The sequence below is a fragment of the Synchiropus splendidus genome, chromosome 4 (assembly GCF_027744825.2).
Source record: "Synchiropus splendidus isolate RoL2022-P1 chromosome 4, RoL_Sspl_1.0, whole genome shotgun sequence".
NCBI lineage: Eukaryota > Metazoa > Chordata > Actinopteri > Syngnathiformes > Callionymidae > Synchiropus > Synchiropus splendidus.
This window is the reverse complement of record NC_071337.1, coordinates 23,527,845-23,549,028: the sequence shown is the minus strand read 5'-3', so window position 1 is coordinate 23,549,028 and position 21,184 is coordinate 23,527,845. Positions and strand designations below refer to the sequence as shown.

Below are 21,184 nucleotides of genomic sequence, written 5' to 3'. Positions count from 1 at the left end.
GCCTCGCCATCTCCTCTCAGCCTCGTCACCTCAGATCCCCCCACGTGCCCTTAGTTTGCTTCCATTATAGCTATTTCGTCCTACACGGACCCCATTCTCTTGTGTCTCCATCACTTTCTTCTTCGATCTGTATCAGTACTTCCTCATCACCAACTCTCTGTCTCTCTCTAAGATCATTTTCTGACGATAAACCTTATCAAATGTCATTATTTTAATGTTCTCTTCTAATACCATCTCCTTCCTCCCCCTTTAACATGTTCAATAACCCCTCCTCTCTTCTTTTCTTCCTCCCTTCTGCCCTACTTCTCTTCTCCTTCATTCTCTAATTAGCTGCCTTCTCCTCAAGTCTCCTTCGTAGCTCGTGCCACCCCTTCCTCTTATTCTTCTCCTTGATGGAAGTCTCTCCTTCCTCTCCCTCACCTACAATTCTACTCACCCATTCCTCCTGACTCTCCAGCCCAACACACTGCCCGATGCTTTTCCTCTTCACCTACTAACTCTCAGTGTCACTCACATATTTTACCCCCATCACTAGTCCCCACCTTGCTGCAGGACAGAGTGAAAACTCTTATTTTGTCAACCAACCTCACCCCCTCCTCTATTCTTCTTCTTCCCTTTCAGCCACATCTTCTCCCCCTTTTTAGCCCAGATGCAACTCCCTGGGTCTTTGCCCCAATTCAATCTCCTTCCTCCTTTTCTTCCATTCCCCCCCTTTTCATCTATATCTCCATACGCCCCCACCCTCCTACATCCACAATTCTGCCCCATTAATCTCTTCTTCCCCCACTTCCCTTCCTCCTTTTCCACCTGCTTTCTTTCCCTGGCATTGCTCCCGACTGCTCCTTGCTGCAACTTTAATTTACAATCTCTTCACGCCCTTGCTCATCCTTCCTCTCTTCTGCTTTCACCCTTTATCTCCCTCCAAAGTCTTATTTTTCCACCCTTCTCCACAATCATCCCCCTCCTTACATTCGCCCACACGTCAGCTCACTATTTCTCTTGTGATTCTCTCACCCTTGAGTCCTATAACTATTTGCCCGGCCATCTTTATTGCCCCACTTATTTTCTCCTTTCTTCCAAACTCAGGTACTATCATAATTATTTCCCCCCATTCACGAGTCTCGCACGCCTTCTCTTGGCCCACTTCCTTCCCTTCACTTCTTCATTCCTATTTCACTTGCCTCATCTTTCTCACTGGATATATGCTTTTGTCTATGTTTTTATTAAAACCTTTCCTTCTCCACTCCTCATCCTCTTTCTCCCAAAATATTCGCCTCTCACTGCCACATCTTCTCTTTTTGTCGCTCTGTTCTTTTGGGCTTGACGGAGTCCCCCTCTTCACAACATTTCCCAAGAGTTTAATTTCCTTCCTCTTCCACAACTCATTCCACTCGTCCTTTGCCAACAGCATCCTCAGTCACCTTCCAATATCTTCTACTCAAACCAAATTTTCCTGCATGAACATCTACCTCTCACCTCTTCATCCTACACCTTCGTCCTTAGCTCTTCTGACACCAGGTCTTTTTTGGTTATTCCTATTTTTTAGCCCTCTCCTCTTCTTTTTTCCCCGCCCCTCCCCTCACCCCACTGTCTCAGCAGCTCCAAGCTCTGCTGACCCACTTTCCTCAATTCACTCCTGGTCCTCACCAACCTACGGATCTTCTACAAATCCTCCACATTGGCTTCTTTTTCTCACATCTCTTTTCCTCATGCCACCTAATCCAGCCTTTGTCCTCCTCCTGGATTTTTGACACCCCCTCAATCCTTTTTACGCCTCCAGATAGTTCCTGGGGATGACTTCTATTTTAGGGAAGAGACAATGCTTAATATAATTTTTTTTGCAGTGCTAAAAAAGGCCTCACTCACATGTAATTTAACATTTATTTGGATAATAATACCTATTCACAGTTCCTCATCCTTCCAGAACTCTTCTTGTCTTCGTCTTCACATGCTGTCAAATCCTTCACGAGTATAAACGTGAAGCAATCGTCATTGTATGAGTCACTAAAGAAACAAAGGGAGGAAAATGTCAAAATAAAGGCGCAAATTAAAAGGCCCGACTCAATGATGGTTCTGGGTCAAAGCAATTTATCCATAACCAGGACCAACACAGACAAAACTGAACAAATGAAGACCTCATTGGCCAAGGCTGAGGAGAGAATCACCCATTTGGACGCAAGAGCTTGCTGAACATAATGATATATCACTGCCAGAAGACATGTGGAAGCTGATGATCTCAGGCTCTTTACAGAACCTACTCAGGGATAAGGTGGGATACAAAGAGGAATTTATTACAGACTCTGCACAGCGAATCAGAGGACCAGGTCTTGGTAAAATTCCAGCAATTGAAATTGAAATTCAAGGTTCTCTACCCAAATACCAGTGTGTGAAGTCAGAAAGAAGAATGTGACAATGAGAAATGCATGCATTCTCTCCCCTATGAAGCTGAGTGAACATAACAGTCTGAAGTCGACAAATGATGGGTAATGCCACAGTCAGAAAGATTAATACTTCTCTCATGTTCTTACAGGGATCTGTAAGTGTGCTCTGACAGTAACAGACAATCTTCACTTCAGTAAGGGACTCTGACAATCATAAAGGGACACAAAAAATATGAATACATCTACATGATTCATTTTCGTTCCGCAGAAAAGAAACTGCGTCTGCACTGACACCTATAGACAGAAATGATTCCTTGCAGCTCATCGCCTACAACTAGCGACGAGAAGTGACTCACGGATGAGGAGTTGCTGGTGGGAACATGAGTCTGAAAAACACGGCATTTTCCCATCTTGCCATAGTCGCGAGGAATGAGTAAGCTTAAGAAAAAAGCCCATCCAATCGAAACGTCCCCATCAAGCCGTACACCTGTGTCGTACTGACCTCTAGAGTCCAGGGTGTTGGTACTTTGCACTGGCAGCTGAGTGCAGCTGCACCTCCTCCTCCGTTCCTTGTGAACATCCTCCCGGTTAGTAATGAAATACCGGGTTGAATGAATGAAGGTTTCCTTCCCGCGCTGACAACACTCACTGTGCACATATCTATACATATCACACAGAATTCATGGATGTAGTCTGGTTCTGTCACAAGTTTTCCTTCCAGACTCGATCTCGATCTTATGAACTAAATGGAAGTTCTCTAAAACAACAATAATAATACAATTATATATATTTTTTGTATTTATTATTTTATTTTATTTTTTTCTTTGCTACTTTTGAAAGGTCTATTTAGCTAAGGTCACAAAATGGACTACAACTAAAAATGGACGATGGGCATTTAGAGGAGCTTAACTAAAACAGTTTGTTGATTCATTAATTGATAAAGTAAAAAATAAACATATGGACTCAATGGTCATTTGTTGTGGCGTTTCACTTTGCGAACTTAAGCCCTGACCTGTTTCTGTTTTGAGGAGTGCTGTGTTTTATGTTTTTCCTCGTTTTTGTCGTGGACAACATAAAGTTCACAGTTCCTCCCAAAAGGACTTTATTGGTGTGTTCACATCAGAAAACAGTACAGTACACCTTCAGGAAAACACATGTCCCCCTCTGTCTCTTGCAGTCAAAAAAAAAATAAAAAAAATATACATATATACCTGCAGTAAAGAGGTGATTCCATGAATTGCACTGGCACAATGATGGGGGAGTTTAGATTTATTTGTACGCAAATCAATTGAATGTGTCATATTCTATAGGCTTATTTTCACACAATTTCATAATCCAGGTGATGCTTCATCATGCAAACACAATAGTTAACTCTTATGGAAAAATAAAACAGCACCCCTTTAAAAATGAATTACAATCTGGAAATTATCTTACATTGGCTTGTGTAAATACACATTTAATTGGAGTCAAATATCATACAGAATTTTATACAAAAATATTTTTGGGCTTGCTTTAGCTCACCCAATGGACATGAATAGATTAGATATGATAAGATGATCACATATGTCCAGCAATGTGTGAAACACATTATCATTTTATATTCCAAGAAAACAGAACTCTGCGTCAGCTCCTGACAATAACATGATTCTGAACCCAATTGCCTGGTGTGTAAAAACTGGATCAGTCAGCGATATTCCAGGAAGAGGCTCTGAGAGCACGCAGGCATTTACTCCATTCAGTGTTTCAGTGAACCTCTCCCCATTAGCTTAGTATGTTCAGTACCCTGCTGCACAGTAAAGGGAGTAATTGGTGTAAAATGAATAAAGGCTAAGTGATGATGTAAGTCAGTCATGTTTTGACGTCCCTGAGTGAGATGCAAAGTGTTATTTGACAACATGCTTTTACTTTGTATTATAAGGTGTCTCTTCATTTGAACTTGTTTGGACTTTAACACTCTTTGGACAAATTTCACTCCAGTAAATGTTCCGCTGACATGTCTTGCATGGTGGCTGAGACTGGATTCAGATTCAGTGGCGTGAGTGACCTGTGTGTTATGACGCCTCTTTTTGTTCAGCTTTGATTAATATAACCTTTGTTGATGAATAGTTTGAGAAACAATTTAGACTTAAAGAATGCGTTTTGGACTTAGTTGTGACGACGAGCCTGTTATCTAGAGAGATGGAAATAACATCCCTGTGAGGTCTCCTGTCCATTATGGGAAACAAAGAGACAGACTCGCATACAGACTGCTGGAAGTTTCGAAACCACCAATAAATCTGAAGGATATATTTCAGGAACGCTGGGAGGAACCTTGAACCTTCCAGGCTGCTCCCCACTAGAGTGCTGCAAGGTATTGTTATACCAGCACAGTGTTCCGCTTCATAAAGCTCATTCTATGTCATGGCTGTTGTCGCGAGTTTTGCCTCAGCACACAGTGTTGTTGAGTGTATCAAACCCACAGGTACTTCACATTCTCTCACTGTATTTATAAACACCAGATTTAACCCATTGGTTCCCAAGAAAAGCCATTTACCAGCAATAGAAAAAAAAAAGACACACACAGTGAGTTAAAAAATGTGGACATAAAGAAAGCGTGACACGCGCTCACTTCCAGCAATAAAACTGTCCAGAGGTTCTTGGAAGCCAATGAGATGAAAACTCAGCGTCCGCAGTTTTCTAAGAAACTGTAAAGAATTCTCATGAAGACAGCAGCACGTCACGCATCTGCAGCTTTACACACAGACACACAGACACACACACAAGCCCGCCTACTAACACGCACGCACACACACACTTGGACTTTTGCAAGCGCCTGTAACTGGAAAACAAGTTTGAGGGAAAGTTCTGTAACTCGACGGTCCACCTTAAATTTGTGAGTCAGAAAACTGATCCTCTGCATGAAGCAGCTCTGCAGGCTCTTAAGGAATAAATGAATGGCAGCCAAGGCAGGATAATCTTCAACGCGAGCTTAAAAACATCAAACTCTCATTCAAATTCCATAAAAATCCATTTGATTCAAGTCATAATATCGAGTTTGGAATGTTTCACTCAGTATATCGAGGTGGAATGGCAACTTAAGTGCGGTCACTTGGTCACAAATAAAGCTATAATAAGCAATGCTGGAACAGAAATGACTGAGTGTCTTTAAAGGTTTATGATACTTGTTTAAATAAAAATCACTTCTGTCCACAAGATGAGGCTGCAGTACAGCTGGTTCATCGGTTAAGCAGCATGATTTCTTAGAATCTTTTTCAGTCGTAACAACAAAACAAAGTGCTTCATATGTCAAGTTTTTTGTTGTTGTTCATAATAAAAACCCACATCAATAGAATTTGTGTACTTATGATTTCCATTGCCATTTTCTTTATTTATACGTACAGCTGACGATGGCATTATTTTTCTTGATGAGGTTTTCTTCTCATTAAACTCAATTCATTTTATATTTTAAATGCAATCAAGTTGTGTATAAAGAAAACAAAGGATTAAAATACAATAATAAACTGTCAGATTGTGTTGTGTGAAACTCAACATTCTGCTCCTGCACTGATGATGAATCTGAAATAGAAGGCTTTTAAAAGTATTACAAAGCATACGTTCATGATGAAGGGTATTGCTCAATCTGCTAAAAGCAGTGTATTTGTCGGTGCTGAGAAAAATACCTGCAAGACAACTTTGACAGTTTGGGCTCAGATCTGTGATTGGATGTTTCCCAAACACACCCATTGAGGATCATAACATGGACATATCTTACAATGCCTACAGATAAAAAGTCAACCTCAGATCTGCATTTAAAATTTAAATGATGGAATGTGGCATTCTGCGTAAACATTAACAGATCAATTAATTAATCTGATACACATTGTAATAATTTCTAGCGAGTATTTGTGACTGATACTGTATGATACATGATGTGAATACAGTTAAACACTGATGTTTCCATGATCCATGATCCAGTTTTCCTATTTTAATTACATGTTTTTATTTAGCCAACAATTTGCCTAGTTTGTTACTGATAGGGAGAAATCATATCTTTACCATATACATATGTCCCAATTAATATTTTGAAAATGGCCCAAATTTTAATAAATGTGGCAAACAGGTTAAAAACATCCAAAGGAGGGAAACAATAAGAAGAATTGACATTTAAGCACTGATACCACATAATATAATCTTGAAACTATTTAATAGCGAATTAACATTGAATAATAAATAGGTTCTTTTTACCATAAGTTGGTTGAGACAGACCTGAGATTTTGAGGCATAATTCACAATGGGTTGTCAGTAGCATGGTTAAAGCATCTGAGCACTCAGAATGTGGCTCATACATTAAAATGTAGGTCAAATTGTACTTTGCTGTTGGCTATTTTCGACCAAAGTGAACAGACCAGCCAAAGATAATGATCACATTAACAGATAATATGTCTGTGTCTTCTGTTGTGCGAAGAAGAGGACTATTCTGAAAGTCATTGTGTGATCCATGGCCGACCATGAGCTGTCCATAATGTATCCGCACTGCCGTAGAACCGTCAACATTTGCTACAATGCGGTGTCACACAGGACATCCCGAAGAACAGATGGGTGGACTCCAGCTGCAGCCAGGCTCAGCACCAGTTTCTGTACAGTGGCTTGTTTTCCTTGAGACTGTCTCCAATGAATGAGAGCAGCCAACGCCGCCCCGTGAATATCACATGAGTGATTAGCACGACAGCGATACAGCACTTTTTCCGACACGCCCAGGTCAAGAATGACCACCTCCCAGTCACCGCCAAGGACGGAGGCCAATCTGGATAACTCTTGATCTGACGGAACCTTCATCAGAACCGAGTCCGGAAGTTTCCAGTCACCTACACAGAACACAAGAAATCAAAATTTCACTCTGTAGCTCATGATTCTTAGCTTGGCTCTAAACTCAGTGGCATTAAAAACATGATGCAGATCTGCAGGAGCTGATGAGAAGGTGACCATGGCAAGATTCTGACCTCAATTGTCGACAAACAAAAGAGCAACTCTTCAGAATTTGAAAATGAGGTGATGAAGCAGCTGAAAAAGTATTTTGAGTGGAAAGCTGTGAGCATGTGTTGTGACTATGACAAGATGCTTACTTGCACATACAGCTAAGTAGTCTTTAGGGTAACAAACCATTTACTGTGAAAACAATGAAGCAAAAATCGCTTGATCATGAACAAACTGTAAGCCGATAATTCCAATCAAACAGTGAGAATGGCGTATCTTAATTTAAAGGGTAAAGGTCCCCTGCCTTTTGCACCAGGTAGCTGGAATAGGTCCAGTCTCCTCACAACCAGTCTGTTTGAATTTATCAATAAGACAAAGTCGAGGACTTTCCAAATTTCTATTTATTAGTACTGCAACATGCAATCTAGTAGTATAATTCTGTTTCCTAGATGTGGGTTTGATTGAGGTCTTGCGAAACAATAACTTACTCAACTTGAGTGTTTATTTACACTAGACGGGTTTGCAGTGCCATTAACGTCACATCTCATTCTCAGTACTGACGCAAACAAGTTTTTTTTTTATCTGTTTGGAGACAGCGGATTGGTGGGCAGCCGACATCAACAAGCAAAAGGTAAATTTTCCACCAGTGGCCCAAATAAAAGCTTATCTTATCACTCACCACTACTATCAACTGCCAACATTATGGTGTAAAGTCAGCCTGACCCAGGAGATGAAAGCTGTTTACAGCTTGCAAACTTTCAGTTACACCGTACTACTGAGGTAATATTGGTTCTCAGAACAAACTTGATATCATTGATTTGATGAATGAAAATTACTTTTTTTAAAGATACATGCCAGTGACTCCACACCTGTTCCCACATCTCCTCCAGGTAGGGATTCCAAGTCCTGCACCAGCTTGTCTCTAACCCAGCTGTAGTCATCCAAGGACCGCAGGAAAGTGGCGAAAGCCGTCGGACCTCGACACGGCAGAATGTCCAGCAGCTTCATACATTTTTTCCGATTTGTCTGTGGAGCTTCGACGTTCTCCACGTGATCGAAGGTTAAAATTCCCTCCTGGTAGAGAAATGGAACGATCGTATCGCTGACCTCCAGATGTTCAGACAGATAAAGTCGGTTGCGCCGAAGCAAAGTCTGGTGAACTGGATCCATGTTAATCGGCGCGCATTGCTATTGTGTCCGACTTGAAACACAAGTGGAACACATTTACCATACAAGATCGTACATTACACACACACACACACACACACACACACACACACACACACATATATATATATATATATATATATATATATATATATATATATATATATATATATATATATATATATATATATATATATATATATAATCATCTGTTAATCCTCTTCTGTTGATGAAAAAGGGATTGGCTCTATGAGTGCACCAATGAGCACGATTAGATTATTATTTATTCATGGGTGGTGGTCAACTTGGAGCTTTTAAATGCCTTATTGTGTGTACTGCTACTTGTTTCAATTACCATTCAAGATTTCCTTAGATTTCCCCTGAAAGGCCGTCAACAGAAAGTAGGAAATGTCAACGAATACGACATTGTCAAGACCATCTTTAAAAGAATGATGACCCATGAAATCTAACATAACATGATATAAGATGACAATTTACCAGTATTTTCATCGGTCAAGTGCAAACCACATTTCAATTTTTTTATTGATCTTATTCTTGTTTTGAAACTTAATACAGTCAAAGCATCTCACAGCACAGAGCAGAACGTCTTTGCAGCATGGTGTAAAAGCAACAGTGTCTAACTAAAAATAAATATGCCAAAGCTGAGTGACTTGAGATTTCAAACTGGATGTCAAAGTGATGAATTAGCCGACACAGCATGAAACCTGAGAAACTAGAAGAAATCATCAATTTTAAAAGAAAAACAGAGCTCGCATGATTTCTGAAGTGTTAAGGGCTTTGCACACTAGACATTCCAAAGTGGTCATGTACAGATGAGATTAGATGGCCTTTATTAATCCCTCAGTGTAAACTTCAATTTAAAAATGGAGGGAAATACAACTATTGTCATTTGTCATGTGGTGAAGAACAGTTCGAAAACCATTTATAAAATTTCAGACAGAATTTGTGTGACATTTTTTCAGAGAATACCAGTCTGGCGTGAATGTTTTCTTATCATGTCACTAGGAAGTACTGTAATTCGCTTCCAACTGCATCTCTGTGACATTTTTTTGGAAGCCCACATCTCTAGCATTGATTTTGCTTTGTATATCTAGTTCTTTTATAGAAAAGGACCGTTGGAGCTCTCTGGGTTGATGTAGAATTTACAAAACGCCAGTTCTGTGACACTGTACTGGAAAACAAAAACCCACTGGAGTAATCCATTATGTGTTGAACAAATGTATGTGTGACCAGCATGTCAGGAACTTGCTGAAATTCAACAACATTTTCCACCTACTTTAGGCACTATCCAATCACATCACTCATTTTGTACCACAACAAATGATGTCTGGTTCATTTCAAAGGATCAACATTCCTCAAGTTCATAGCTGAAGACAATCCGTTACATTTCCTTGTTTCAGAGACTTTCCGCTGGAGAAAACCCAAAGAATTGCCTTCTTCTGGCAAGATCACAAAGAGATTTAACACTCTAACCCTCAAGGATTACTACACATCATAGATGTAGTCTGTCAGATAGTCCTTCAGTCTGTTGGGCAACGGCAGGTCCTCAACCCGTCTGGTGGTCCGGTTGATGGCGATGCGACAGAGGTGCTGCAACAGCGGCATGGTGGTATAAACAGGTTTTGTGAGTAACAGTTGAACAGTACCATTTGGCGCTGCAGAGGTCTGAGAGCTGGCAGCCCCCTTCTCACTAGTCCTTGACATGTGAACATAGTGTTCCACCAGATGGACCACACTGTCAAACTGCTTTAGCTTGGGCTTGACTAGAACCACAGAGTCCAGCTTGAATTTACCATGTTTGTACTCGATACGAAGGTTGGTGGGACCTGCAGATGTCATGGCTGAGATGGTGTAAAGGTAATCACGCTGGGAACTGTCTCGCACCAGGAAGGTGCCCTCTTCAGCGTCCTGGAGGATTTCTTTGGCCTCATTTGCCGTTAGGCTTCCCCAGTACCAGCCTGTCAGGAAGAACTCAGTTAAAATAATTCTAGACACACTTTGGAGTACATTACATTTCACTTAGCAAGGTTTTCTTTTTGAGAGGAGGAAAGCTACAGTACAGTATATAAAGTGTCTGGATAAAGGATAGCATATACTGAGATGCATGTTCTTCGTTGACGGGTTGTAGCAAACGCATTTGTAGCGTGTCATTAAAGCTGTATCAAGATTGGGATCATTAGGAATGCTCCTATTTAGGAAAGGAAAGCACTATTTTTTTCCAATATACCATGAAATATTCATTGATGATACAGTCTAGACAAGTGTTACACAACTTGGAATGCCTTCAATTTTCTTATTATTCCTATGATAGATATACTAAACAATAAAAGACCCTCTAAAAGTCCAGAGGAAAAAGGCCACTTTCTTGGCAGATAAGCCATTAAAGGAAAACATTTGGAAAACAAATTCAGCAGTGGACAGAGGACACTTGGAGGCAAAGTGTTATGGACAGACGACTAGCTTTTGGGATCACACAAAATAATATATGTGAAAAGGTAGTAAGTAAAAATATGTCGAAGCAGTGCCACCAGAAAAGCATGACAAGGGCAACGTGACGGTGTGAGGCTGCTCGGGTGACGGTGAAGCGAGAGAGTTTTACACATTAAGGGGAATTTGGATAAAAAGGGTCAGTTGGACAGCCCTCAATTGGAGTCAGTTTCCTCTTACAACAAGTAGTTCCTATCAAGCCAATCCAACTAGTAAGGAGACGCTGAAGACTGGGGTTAAATTTCTCTAAACAAATTGACCACTAAGGGTCCACGACCTGCCAGGTTGTAACAGCAAATAGTGTGTTGACTACATTTTCTATTCAACTTGCAACTCGTATGACAAAAGTGAGGTTTCATGGAACATGAAATGACAGAAGCCCACAGAAGCCCTGCGACAGATCTTTAGCAACATGGTACCTGTGTTCTTCAGATCTTTCATGGCCAAAGAAATGCATCTTTCATCAGATTCCACAGAACTGTAGTTGTCTTCAGCTTGTCTGTTGCTCACTGTGACGTCTGTGGAATCTGACGACTGGCAGGTCATTGGTCATCAACCTTCACAGCTCAGATGAGGGACAAGGGTCTGCAGCTCTTTGAACCATCAGAGAGGTCACACAGTTGGTCATCCACTTACGTGACTATTTAAGTATAAGTTCACATTATGCTTGAGCTGAATTAAGACACGATGACAAAAAATAAATTGTTTGATGCATGATAAAAATGACTGAACAAGGCAAACAATTTATTAAGATTATTTTAGCTATGTACTCTAAATGATTCAATGTCCAGATGTAATTTTTGCTAAACCAAAAGGAAGAAAGGAAAGATTAAAAAAATCGAATTCATTTAGATCTTTTAAATCAGGTTCATTTCTGGACAAGTCTCTGATGCCAAACTACTGCATTTGTGTCATTTTTCCGTTTGTTTATAGCTGCTGTGTATCAATCATTATTTTTATTATTTGCATTTACTCATCATTATTTGAACATCTTCACAGTGTGGAACGGAGCCCACAAGTCAATAATGTATTAACAGTTACCATTAAATAAACACGGGACTAGATTCAATTATACGACTCGTGACAAACAGAAAATCAAAACAGCAATCTCTGATTAATGATTTTAGGCTGGTCCTGGATTGCAGTCAGGAAATCCGAATCACATGTTTTAATCTCATTTTACGTCTAATAAAATAAACTGGTTACAGAAGGGTTCCGTTTGAAGCACGTCATAAAATTAAAAGAGATATCACTGTTGAACAGCCCTACCTTTCTTCTCTCCCTTCAGTACTTTGGCGTAACAAAATTAGCTGTTTACAAATGGGAAACACTGCGACTATAATAAATGGACTGGTTGATACAAGCCGTTGTAAAGGACTGAACATTTGACCGTAGCACAATGGAACTATCCTGACATTTATGAACAAACACTTGACATACCTGACAGTCGGCTTTCGAGCGGCTAGCAGTTAGCTTGATTTCAGCGGTGACAATTTAACAGACCCATTGCAAAAGTCCAAGTCATATTTCATCTGTTTGGCCCTCACGTTACATCTGACAGAGTGACTTCATTTATCGTCGGTACCTCCCTGCCCCTGAATGGCGGGTCAGCAGGATGAAGCACCGAGCTGTCAGTGGCGGTGTTTTCCAACCCCAGTGAGGACCGTCGCTTCCGAACTGCGGCGAGCCGCGACCACTCCAAAAGCCTCCCCGAGCATGTCAACCCGTCCCTCCGTTACCCGTGACTCCACACCCGCCTTCAGCCACCGAGTAAACGACATCACCCGTAAACACAAAGAAGCATTTCCAGGAACTTTCCAGGAACATGGTCACGTGGTGTTCGGCGGAATGATTTAAGGTGGCCCGGTGCACGCACGCGCACACACGCCGAGACAGTCGGAAACATCGCTCCCTCTTTCCGTCGCGAACACGAAAACACACACAGTCACGTTTTTATGTTTCGTGAGGACATTTCATTGACTCCCCCCAGCCTCTCACTCTACACCCAACCATCCAAAAACAACCTCAATCGGGACCTAAACCAAACTTAGCTTCATTTATAATGACCTAGCTGTTATGAAGTTTTAATTCTCAAAGATATGAGCCTTTACCTTGTCCCCATTTTGCCACACGGTCCAAACAAGGGGGTGTGTTTGCAAGAATTTGTCCCTGCAGGTATAGCCATACAAAGGCACACACACACATGTTTGTTTCGTTAATGTTGTGAGGACCTCTCATTGCCACATTGTTTTCCCCAGTCTTTTACCCTTGACTTAACTGTCCAAAACAAATGGACAACCTAAACCAGAACTCTAGACCAAACTTGCGCCCAATTATGATCAACTGATTTTACCGACGTTTTAACCCTCTGAAGTTTGTGAGGACCAGGAGCCCATTTATTGCTTCAAAAATAGTTATTGCTTCACAATAAGTGGGCTCCTTCCAATACTGTGGTAGAAGCGAATTTATAACATGCTCAGCACAGGTTTGTGCGGAGTGGGATGCCACGCAGCAGCTCCTAATTTTCAGCTGAAAACTCACATTTCAAGGACACAATCGATGTAAATGAAGTCCTCCAGACAGAGCCAGATATTCAGGGTATCGCGAGTGGCTCGTCCTGTTCTGCTGAGGTGGTTCTGGTGACTCATATTTATGGCACCGAGCTCAGATGCGATCTTTAACTACGTCGAAAGACGGATTAACTCTTCCACTGTCAACCCTCCTGAGAACCGGTGTCATACAAGAGGTCGCCAATGAAATCCTTTTCTTGTCTCTACTTTGACAACGCATTCAAAATGAATATTTAATAATGAAGATGCATAGTTTAATTATACATGTCGCTGTAGGGTCATTACGAACACGTGAATGTTGACTCTCCCTTTGGCGGTTCAGAATGTGCGCCACATTCAGTATCCGGCAGATGGCAGTCACAGGCAGCAAAGCAAACCAACGAAGAAGAAAATAGCGCGGGTTGTTTAACTGTTGCGCCAATAGCTACAAACATTAGCTACAGTCTTGTCCGCCACCGACCAGCGATAATAGGTGAGCTGCTTTTCCATCTCCACACTGCCTTTAAAGCGTCAACGGCTGGTCCACTCGCTCACTATACGACGGACAGCATAACACATCAGATGAATGTGCGGTCTGTCTTCTGTGTGTTAACGAACGTCACTTTACAGTTGACAGGAGCTAGTTTTGACAGCGAATTGACTCATGTCACTTTTGAAAAGTTAATGTATTCAGCAAATAAATGCGTTAATTTTCACTCTTAGTATTTTTTTATTGCTATTAGTTTAAACGTAGTTTTCATTGGGTTTAGTTTAATTAACTTGTCTAAATGCTGTGTGACGATCTACATGGGCACAACACCTGATTTTTTATTTTATTTTTTTTAGCAAAGAACCCCTTTTCTCGCATGCAGTTTAATGAAGTATTAAGAATAAAGAATTTCCCTTATGACTTTCCACTTTCAAGTGGTATAGTTTACAGCCGTTGGTGTTACTTTGCTGTACCTGTGTTTAACCTGAAGCATATGATGGGAACCAACGTTTTGCTAGTGTAGTTAATAACACACTTAAAACTATGTCTTATTAATGACCGCAGGGATCTGATACGACATGGAGACGTTGGAGAGCAGATTTGCTCATCTTCTACAGCCTATTCGCGACCTTACCAAAAACTGGGACATTGATGTGGCATCTGAGTTAAACGACTATTTGGAAGAGGTGGGTTTGAAGAGTAGCAAATGAGGAGGGATCCTACATATCTAACTCCTTTGACACTTGTTCTGCCCCTACATCATTGTCTGTAGGTCTGAATCATATGTTTTTATCCAATCACTACTTGACTAGATGTGATCAATATGCTGACACAGATCTTGTTTGTGGTTGCAGCTGGATGAGATGTGTATTACTTTCGATGGAGGTCAAACAAGACTTAACTTTGCTGAGGCGGCACTTCTTATTCAGGGATCCACCTGCATCTACAGTAAGAAGGTAAGGACCTGTTTTCTTTTGATCGTGCTAACATAAGATAATGTACTTGAGTAATATCTTGTTAAGCAAGCAGTAACTCAGTGCATAGATACCGAGGATTTGGTTCAACCAAGGCCTCCTTATATGGTATTGATAGAGTAAAGACGGCTGGCTGCAAAGAACAGTGTAAAAACTCTCTTTACAGATTCACGTGACATAACATGCTGTTAATGTTGCAGGTCCAGCTGCTGCATGATTTGGTTTATCAGACAATGGAGTACATCAACAACAGAAACGACAAGTGAGGCCCTTCACTTATCATCACTTGTGTCTATGACTGCTTCAAATTGTCATGTTGTGATGTCATCCAGAAACAATAAAAAGGCAGCTGCAGCAGATAGTGAAAATGGTGGTGCGGATGATAACCATGGCGATGCTCGTGATGATGAACCAGAGGTGAGAATGTAATAAAAAATAATGCATTAATTATTAGATTAGATGTTTTTATTAGTCACAGCAGCCAAGGACGACAAAGACACTGACAAATGTCGGAGACATTAAAACTATACAAAGAACATCAACAAGTGTTAATATAGACTGTTTTTTTTTCAGCTCACCTGTATTACTCTGGAGGCTTCCAAGGACACTCACCAGATCGATTCCACCGTGGTCAGTTTAATTTCACAGACAGATTTGGCTCCAAAACGCAGTCGTAGTGAGTGTTATGGTTCTACTTTTGTGCAGCTGCAAGTGCTTTCACTGCTTCCGGAGTCACTGATTTCCTCTGAAACCCATGAGAAGCAGGAATTACCCCTTATCAGGTGAGGCATTTATATATTTATGGAAATACGTCAGGATTATATGCCCAAAGTATCCATTTTCAACTCTTGTTTTCTTCTACAGTGTAAAGGGTGAGATCCTGTACAGTCAGAAAGACTTCAGAATAAACATGTTCCACCCTGGAGAAGCCGACTTCTTTCTGCTCACCCATGGGTCGGCTCCTTACGTTAATGTGCGGGACTATGAGCCACAGCAACAACCTCAAGGTAAGTATTTCTTGTGTGTCATGTCAGATCAGGCTGCTGAACTTAGTCCACAACCTCTTGTTTGCTCACTCACTCCAGACTGTAACTGGTAGACAATAATTGTATGGAGACTCCTCCTCAGTTGGCTGCACACAAGCGCACCGCAAATGCACATGTTTATTGTCACAGCTAGCATGAGCTGTGTATATGCATGGTATATTCATATATCGTTCTTTGATTTTGTTTGACATTTCTATCTTTTGTTGTAGTCATGATAAAAGTGTGGTGAGAGTTTTGTTGTCAGTGCCACAAGCGAGCAGGATAATGACATATCTCCAGTTTTAATGAAATGCAGATGAGATTGCAAGATTCAAGTTTTGGTCCAACCTATTCAGATTTTCTTCTCTGGACATGTGAAATGGGAAATTAAAATTTCCCGAATCGTATTCCAGGGTGTAATTTTTCAATTAAATTGATGGGTGCCCCGTATTGTTTTGATGTAGTTGTTAGAACAATTTGGTTTAGAAAACATAATTACAGTGGTGAGGAAAGAATGATCACCCTTAATAATTGTCACAATCTCACAACTCTGTTTTGTGTTTGGTGTGTTGTGGATTATATTCACCCAGAAACCAATACAAATGTGCAAATTGCAAGGCAGAAAACTATACAAAATTCTTGAATGTCAATGTCAGTTCTCAACATTGTCTATATCAAAGTAAAAAAAAAAGGATGTGTTCAAAACTGAACAAAAAAATTGATAAATTATCGAATCAGATGAACATTTAGTCGCCCTGCCATAAGGGGATGCATCAAGGGTTTGAAAACTTGTATTTTCAAGTGACCCTAAAAAGTTGAGAACCACAGAAATATGGTTAGATGGCAGCCAGGCATCTGTAAATGGTAAAGTAGATTTATACATCATAAAAGCTTCTTCACTGCTTGTATCTTCTCTAAATGATCCACTTTGACTAAAGTCCACTTGTGAAAATGCAGTGATGATTATGATTGTGTTTTCAGACAGGGCAGTTTGTGGCAACGAGGCTGCTCCTCTCTCAGGTGTCTCCTTTGGAGGAGGTGATGCACCTGAGGAGGACTTCCTGCCACTGGAGAACAGTGGTATGGAGCTGGACCAGCAGGTGGAGGAACATGTGGAGAGACACCAGGTGTGAACCTTTGTCAATCTAAGTGTTTTGTGTGTCTGAGCTGACTTGGTTCTCTTGGGTTTTTTTTGTCTCCACAGGCTCCTGGTGAAGGCAGGGGGGTTCGAGAGAGGCAACAGGTCGAAGCTGAAAAGTCAAGAAAACCTGAGGCGCCTCCTGCTGTATGTAAAAAGAACAAAATCAACATCCATCAAACCAAAAATGTTGTTCCCGGACTACTCCATGAGTTTGTTCCTGTGTTGTAGGTGAATTGTTGGGAGCTTCACGACCTGTATGCTAATCTCGGGGGAGATAAACCTCTACAGCCTGGTAACCATCAGCAACTTGCTTGTTTCATCACAGCCTTGTTGGGGTTTGCTGTTGACTGTTTGTGCTTCAGGGAAGTGCTACAAAGTACCCAACGGTCTGGAAGACAGAGGGAAGAGGAAACGAAAACATCAGTCGGCCCTCCAGGAGTTCACCAGATGGTTCAAAGGAATCTGTATGTGCTGATGATATACTGTGAGTGATCAGGAGCGTAGCCTCTGTTTTCAAGATACTTCTATTTGCTGCAGATGATCCTCCTGAGCACAAATTGAAAAATGGACCGAAGTGTACAGGTGAGCTGCCTGCCTTTCCTGTATGTTTTGATGGCAAGAGTTGCTTTTCACATAAGTTCAGTCATTTCCTGGCAGCACAATGTTGCTGTTCTTTGTTACCGAATTAAAAAAAACCTTCATAATTAGTATTTGTAGCAACCTGGCTGAGAGAATGCGGCTGCAGTGTGATCTTAAATGAGCTGTAAAAGTTGGACTTCAGCTGCGTGGCAAAGTGCAGCATCTGGATATGTACATGGTTAAATGTCTTGACTATAAAATGATGTTCTTTTCTTCAGACCTGAACTACATCTATTTATCAACGATGAAAGACAAAATGAAGAGTCGAAAGAGGGTCAACAGGAGAATGGTGAGTCTGTGATAGAGGTCTATGTGGTTCTGCAGTCAGTGATGATCCATATCACTATGTGTTTGCGTGATCATCACATCTTATATGATAATTGTCTGCAGGGGTTGATTGTTTCTGATGAAGAACTGAGACAGACTTTCCTGCAGCCTGAGTCTGCAGGTGCACAACTGGTGGAGGAGCCTGCTCAGGGTTTCCAACACCCGGACCTAGACGGTAAATGACCTCTGGTTCAGTCATGCCAGTCAGTTTATGAGTCTCGATCACATAGTTTATTTTGGACTTGCTTTCTTGAAGACACAGATGACAATCATCAAGACTTTCCAGAAGATGCGCCAGCTGAATTTGATGAGGGAGAAGAATTGAAATCTCCAGGTAACAATAGTGTTCTGAATGGCCTGATTTTGATTTGACTTCATTCTGAACTCTACCTTTCTCTGTACTTATAAACGGATCAGATGATGGGCTCAGTTATGAAGACCTAGTGAGACTGCGTGTGGTAGGTCAACATCAACGCTGGTCACAAACATCAGTGAAGCGTTGCGTTCATGTGAGGCCTCATGCTGGCGTGTTTCTGCAACACTAGGAGCAGCTGGTGGCGACCTCTAATGGCTACGTTCAAGAGACGGCCCTGTCTAGGCGAGTCAAGGAATGGGAGGAGAACATCAAGCCAGTGCTGGATCTGCAGGTGAGTGTGGATCGAGAGGAAACTGTGCTGGAGAGCTCATCCCCAAGTGTCATCCTCTTTCTGCTTCTCAGGAGAAGCGTCCAGCGTTTGACATCCATGAATACGGCAACAGAATTGTGTCTTCGCTGAGTGAAGTCGGCCAGCGGCGGCTGTTCTCCTCCTTGGTGTCTGATCTGGACAACTTTGAAGCCTGCAAGTTCCTGCTTGCATCCCTACAACTGGTAAGTCACAAAGAACGTTGCTTTAAACAGATCTGCTCATTTGGTTGTGGCAAATTTTTGTTTTTCATTTTTTGTTTTTTTTTACCTTTAAAAAAATCCAGCACATGTGTATTGAGTACCAGTCTCTGAAGCAGAACATGATTCAGTTAAGTAATGAAGAGCTGACCGACTGACAGACACTGTGTGTTCTTCAGGCAAATGACTACACGGTGGAGATCGACAGTACAGGTAGCCTGGAGGAGAGCTTGGACATGATGGGTCTGACACTTCTCAGCTCTCAGAGAGCAACTGACAGATTCAAAACCATGGATTTGAACATTGACACGGATCAGCGTTCTCTTGTCTGACAGTGGTTTCGTCATGTTTTGTGTTCCTTTTAAAGCATACATTTACTCATCTTCACTCATGATCAGGTTGCATTGTATTCAAGTATGTTAGACATGGCTTGTCACGCACGCCAGAAAGATTTTTAAAAATAAACAATACTTTATTAAAGACTCTGTGCTTATTGCTGAGGAAGCAGGACATGGTTCTTGATGTGGTTCCGGACACTCTCTGTTATCTGCTCTTGACTCTTCATACGGTTGTAATAGTCCAGAAACAGCCCGTCAGGAGTGACCAGGTAGATGAGAATGGTGTGGTCCACTATGTAATCTCCATCCTCATCTTTGGGCCCAGCGTTGGCGTACACTCTGTAGTCCCGGCCCGCCTCTTTGACCTCCTCTGGTGTTCCTGTCAAACCCAGCAAACGCGGATGAAAGTCTTTAACGTAGCGGGCCAGAGCTTCAACGTTGTCTCTCTCCGGATCCACTGTGATGAAGATGGGCAGAACAGACGGAAGGGAGGTGTCCTTGTCCAGTTCCTTCACAACCGCACTCAGTTTATCCAGCTCATCAGGGCAGATGTCGGGACAGTGGGTGAACCCAAAGTACAGCAGCACCCAGTTACCCAGGAAGTCTTTCTTGGTTTTGCGCTGCCCCCTATGGTCCAGGAGGCTGAAGTTACCATGACCAAGAGCTACCTTCTTCAGCTGCTCTACACGCTGCTGCCTTAGTTTCTGCTGCTTTTCGTTATAAACATACACCCATGATCCAAGCAGACCCCCGCCTAACAACAAAGTCACCCCTACCCGAGTCAACAGACTGATTTTAGATGAAGATTTAGGGCCCTGAGACAGGCAGCGCCCGTGAAACAACAAGGGATGACTATGCTGAACTAAAGCATACCCACTCCCTGATGGTTGCTGAGAGGTGGACACCCATGATTTCCGGAAGGGAAGACAACTCTGCAGTCTGAGATTTCTCACAATGCATCGGAGGCTGAGCATGGCTTCTCTGCAAAGATGAAAATATTTTGAAAATCGGTTTCACCAGCCATCTTTTTAACAATTACTCTGGAGTGGTTCTTCTTCAACACCTTACAACAATATTTCAGTAGCACTGGTTCCATTTTATAATAAATACAATTTCTGAAACTAAATTACATAGTCCACTTGTCACACGTTAGACATTAATATTTGAAATAACTTTCGTACTGCGTTGTTGATCTTGTGTAGTCTGCTTGGAAACTAAATAAATGTACATATAATGAAAATTCCATCAGTATACAAGACTAGTTACCCAACATCATTTGATATCGGATTATATAAAATAAACAGTACTACGGCACGATAACTGGCTTAATAACAAAACATGTTGTGTATTAAAAATAACTCGCCTAAAGTGGTATCAATCTTTCAAAGACCAAACTTCACCTTTACCTGATAATGAAAGTAGCTGTTCCCAGTAGCTTCTGTTCGTAAGCGCTCACCGACACGCCTCCTGTCGATGAATAGACACTTTTAAGATGTACAACTCCAAAATGTAAGGCACAGATCTTGGATTCGATTCAATGAAACGGTCAGGCTAGCGTAAGCTAGCTGTGCTCCTCGTCCTCGATGGTTACCAAATGCCGGTGAGTTGCAAAACGTCTGACTTTTGTTACACCGGCCGCTGATTCGACACAAAGATGGGTCGCAAAATGTTGCCAATCACTGCTGGGTTTGTTTTGTAAAAAAATACGAATTACTTTGGGCGACTTAGTAAATAAAAGTTATTATGTTTATAATAAATGTAACTCGACGACAGCACATTCGGTATTTTTTGTATGTATGTAATGCAAAG

The 21,184-nt window shown here is 41.4% G+C and overlaps 4 protein-coding genes across 5 annotated transcripts; 1 reads left to right on the top strand and 3 right to left on the bottom strand.

Annotated features, from left to right (window-relative positions):
* Window positions 1–3,480: 3,480 nt before the first annotated feature.
* On the bottom strand, window positions 3,481–8,557 carry cradd (CASP2 and RIPK1 domain containing adaptor with death domain). The gene is made up of 2 exons (XM_053862591.1): window positions 8,204–8,557; window positions 3,481–7,225 (listed from the first exon to the last, which is right to left on the bottom strand). Exons 1-2 carry the CDS (start codon window positions 8,502–8,504, stop codon window positions 6,918–6,920), a joined length of 609 nt encoding a protein of 202 aa, XP_053718566.1. The 5' UTR covers window positions 8,505–8,557; the 3' UTR covers window positions 3,481–6,917.
* Window positions 8,558–9,026: 469 nt separating this feature from the next.
* Window positions 9,027–12,846, bottom strand: socs2 (suppressor of cytokine signaling 2). Its single transcript, XM_053862355.1, has 3 exons — window positions 12,450–12,846; window positions 11,429–11,602; window positions 9,027–10,480 (listed from the first exon to the last, which is right to left on the bottom strand). The coding sequence occupies exons 2-3, from the start codon at window positions 11,553–11,555 to the stop codon at window positions 10,008–10,010; spliced, it is 600 nt and encodes a 199-aa protein (XP_053718330.1). The 5' UTR covers window positions 11,556–11,602; window positions 12,450–12,846; the 3' UTR covers window positions 9,027–10,007.
* A 1,113-nt stretch (window positions 12,847–13,959) lies between these two features.
* ncaph2 (non-SMC condensin II complex, subunit H2) lies at window positions 13,960–19,482 on the top strand. 2 transcript variants are annotated; one of them, XM_053862546.1, is made up of 20 exons: window positions 13,960–14,051; window positions 14,613–14,734; window positions 14,903–15,004; window positions 15,223–15,284; window positions 15,355–15,439; window positions 15,596–15,652; window positions 15,728–15,804; window positions 15,887–16,029; window positions 17,029–17,174; window positions 17,252–17,332; window positions 17,417–17,480; window positions 17,551–17,652; window positions 17,726–17,770; window positions 18,046–18,116; window positions 18,218–18,329; window positions 18,417–18,488; window positions 18,572–18,612; window positions 18,700–18,801; window positions 18,873–19,022; window positions 19,217–19,482. In XM_053862546.1, the coding sequence occupies exons 2-20, from the start codon at window positions 14,627–14,629 to the stop codon at window positions 19,367–19,369; spliced, it is 1,773 nt and encodes a 590-aa protein (XP_053718521.1). In that variant the 5' UTR covers window positions 13,960–14,051; window positions 14,613–14,626; the 3' UTR covers window positions 19,370–19,482. The 2 variants fall into 2 exon arrangements, with proteins under 2 accessions (XP_053718521.1, XP_053718520.1); XM_053862545.1 differs by having other exon boundaries at window positions 18,411–18,488; window positions 19,217–19,481.
* Window positions 18,438–21,103, bottom strand: LOC128757339 (protein SCO2 homolog, mitochondrial). The gene is made up of 2 exons (XM_053862547.1): window positions 20,782–21,103; window positions 18,438–20,356 (listed from the first exon to the last, which is right to left on the bottom strand). Exon 2 carries the CDS (start codon window positions 20,347–20,349, stop codon window positions 19,528–19,530), a length of 822 nt encoding a protein of 273 aa, XP_053718522.1. The 5' UTR covers window positions 20,350–20,356; window positions 20,782–21,103; the 3' UTR covers window positions 18,438–19,527.
* Window positions 21,104–21,184: the final 81 nt, after the last annotated feature.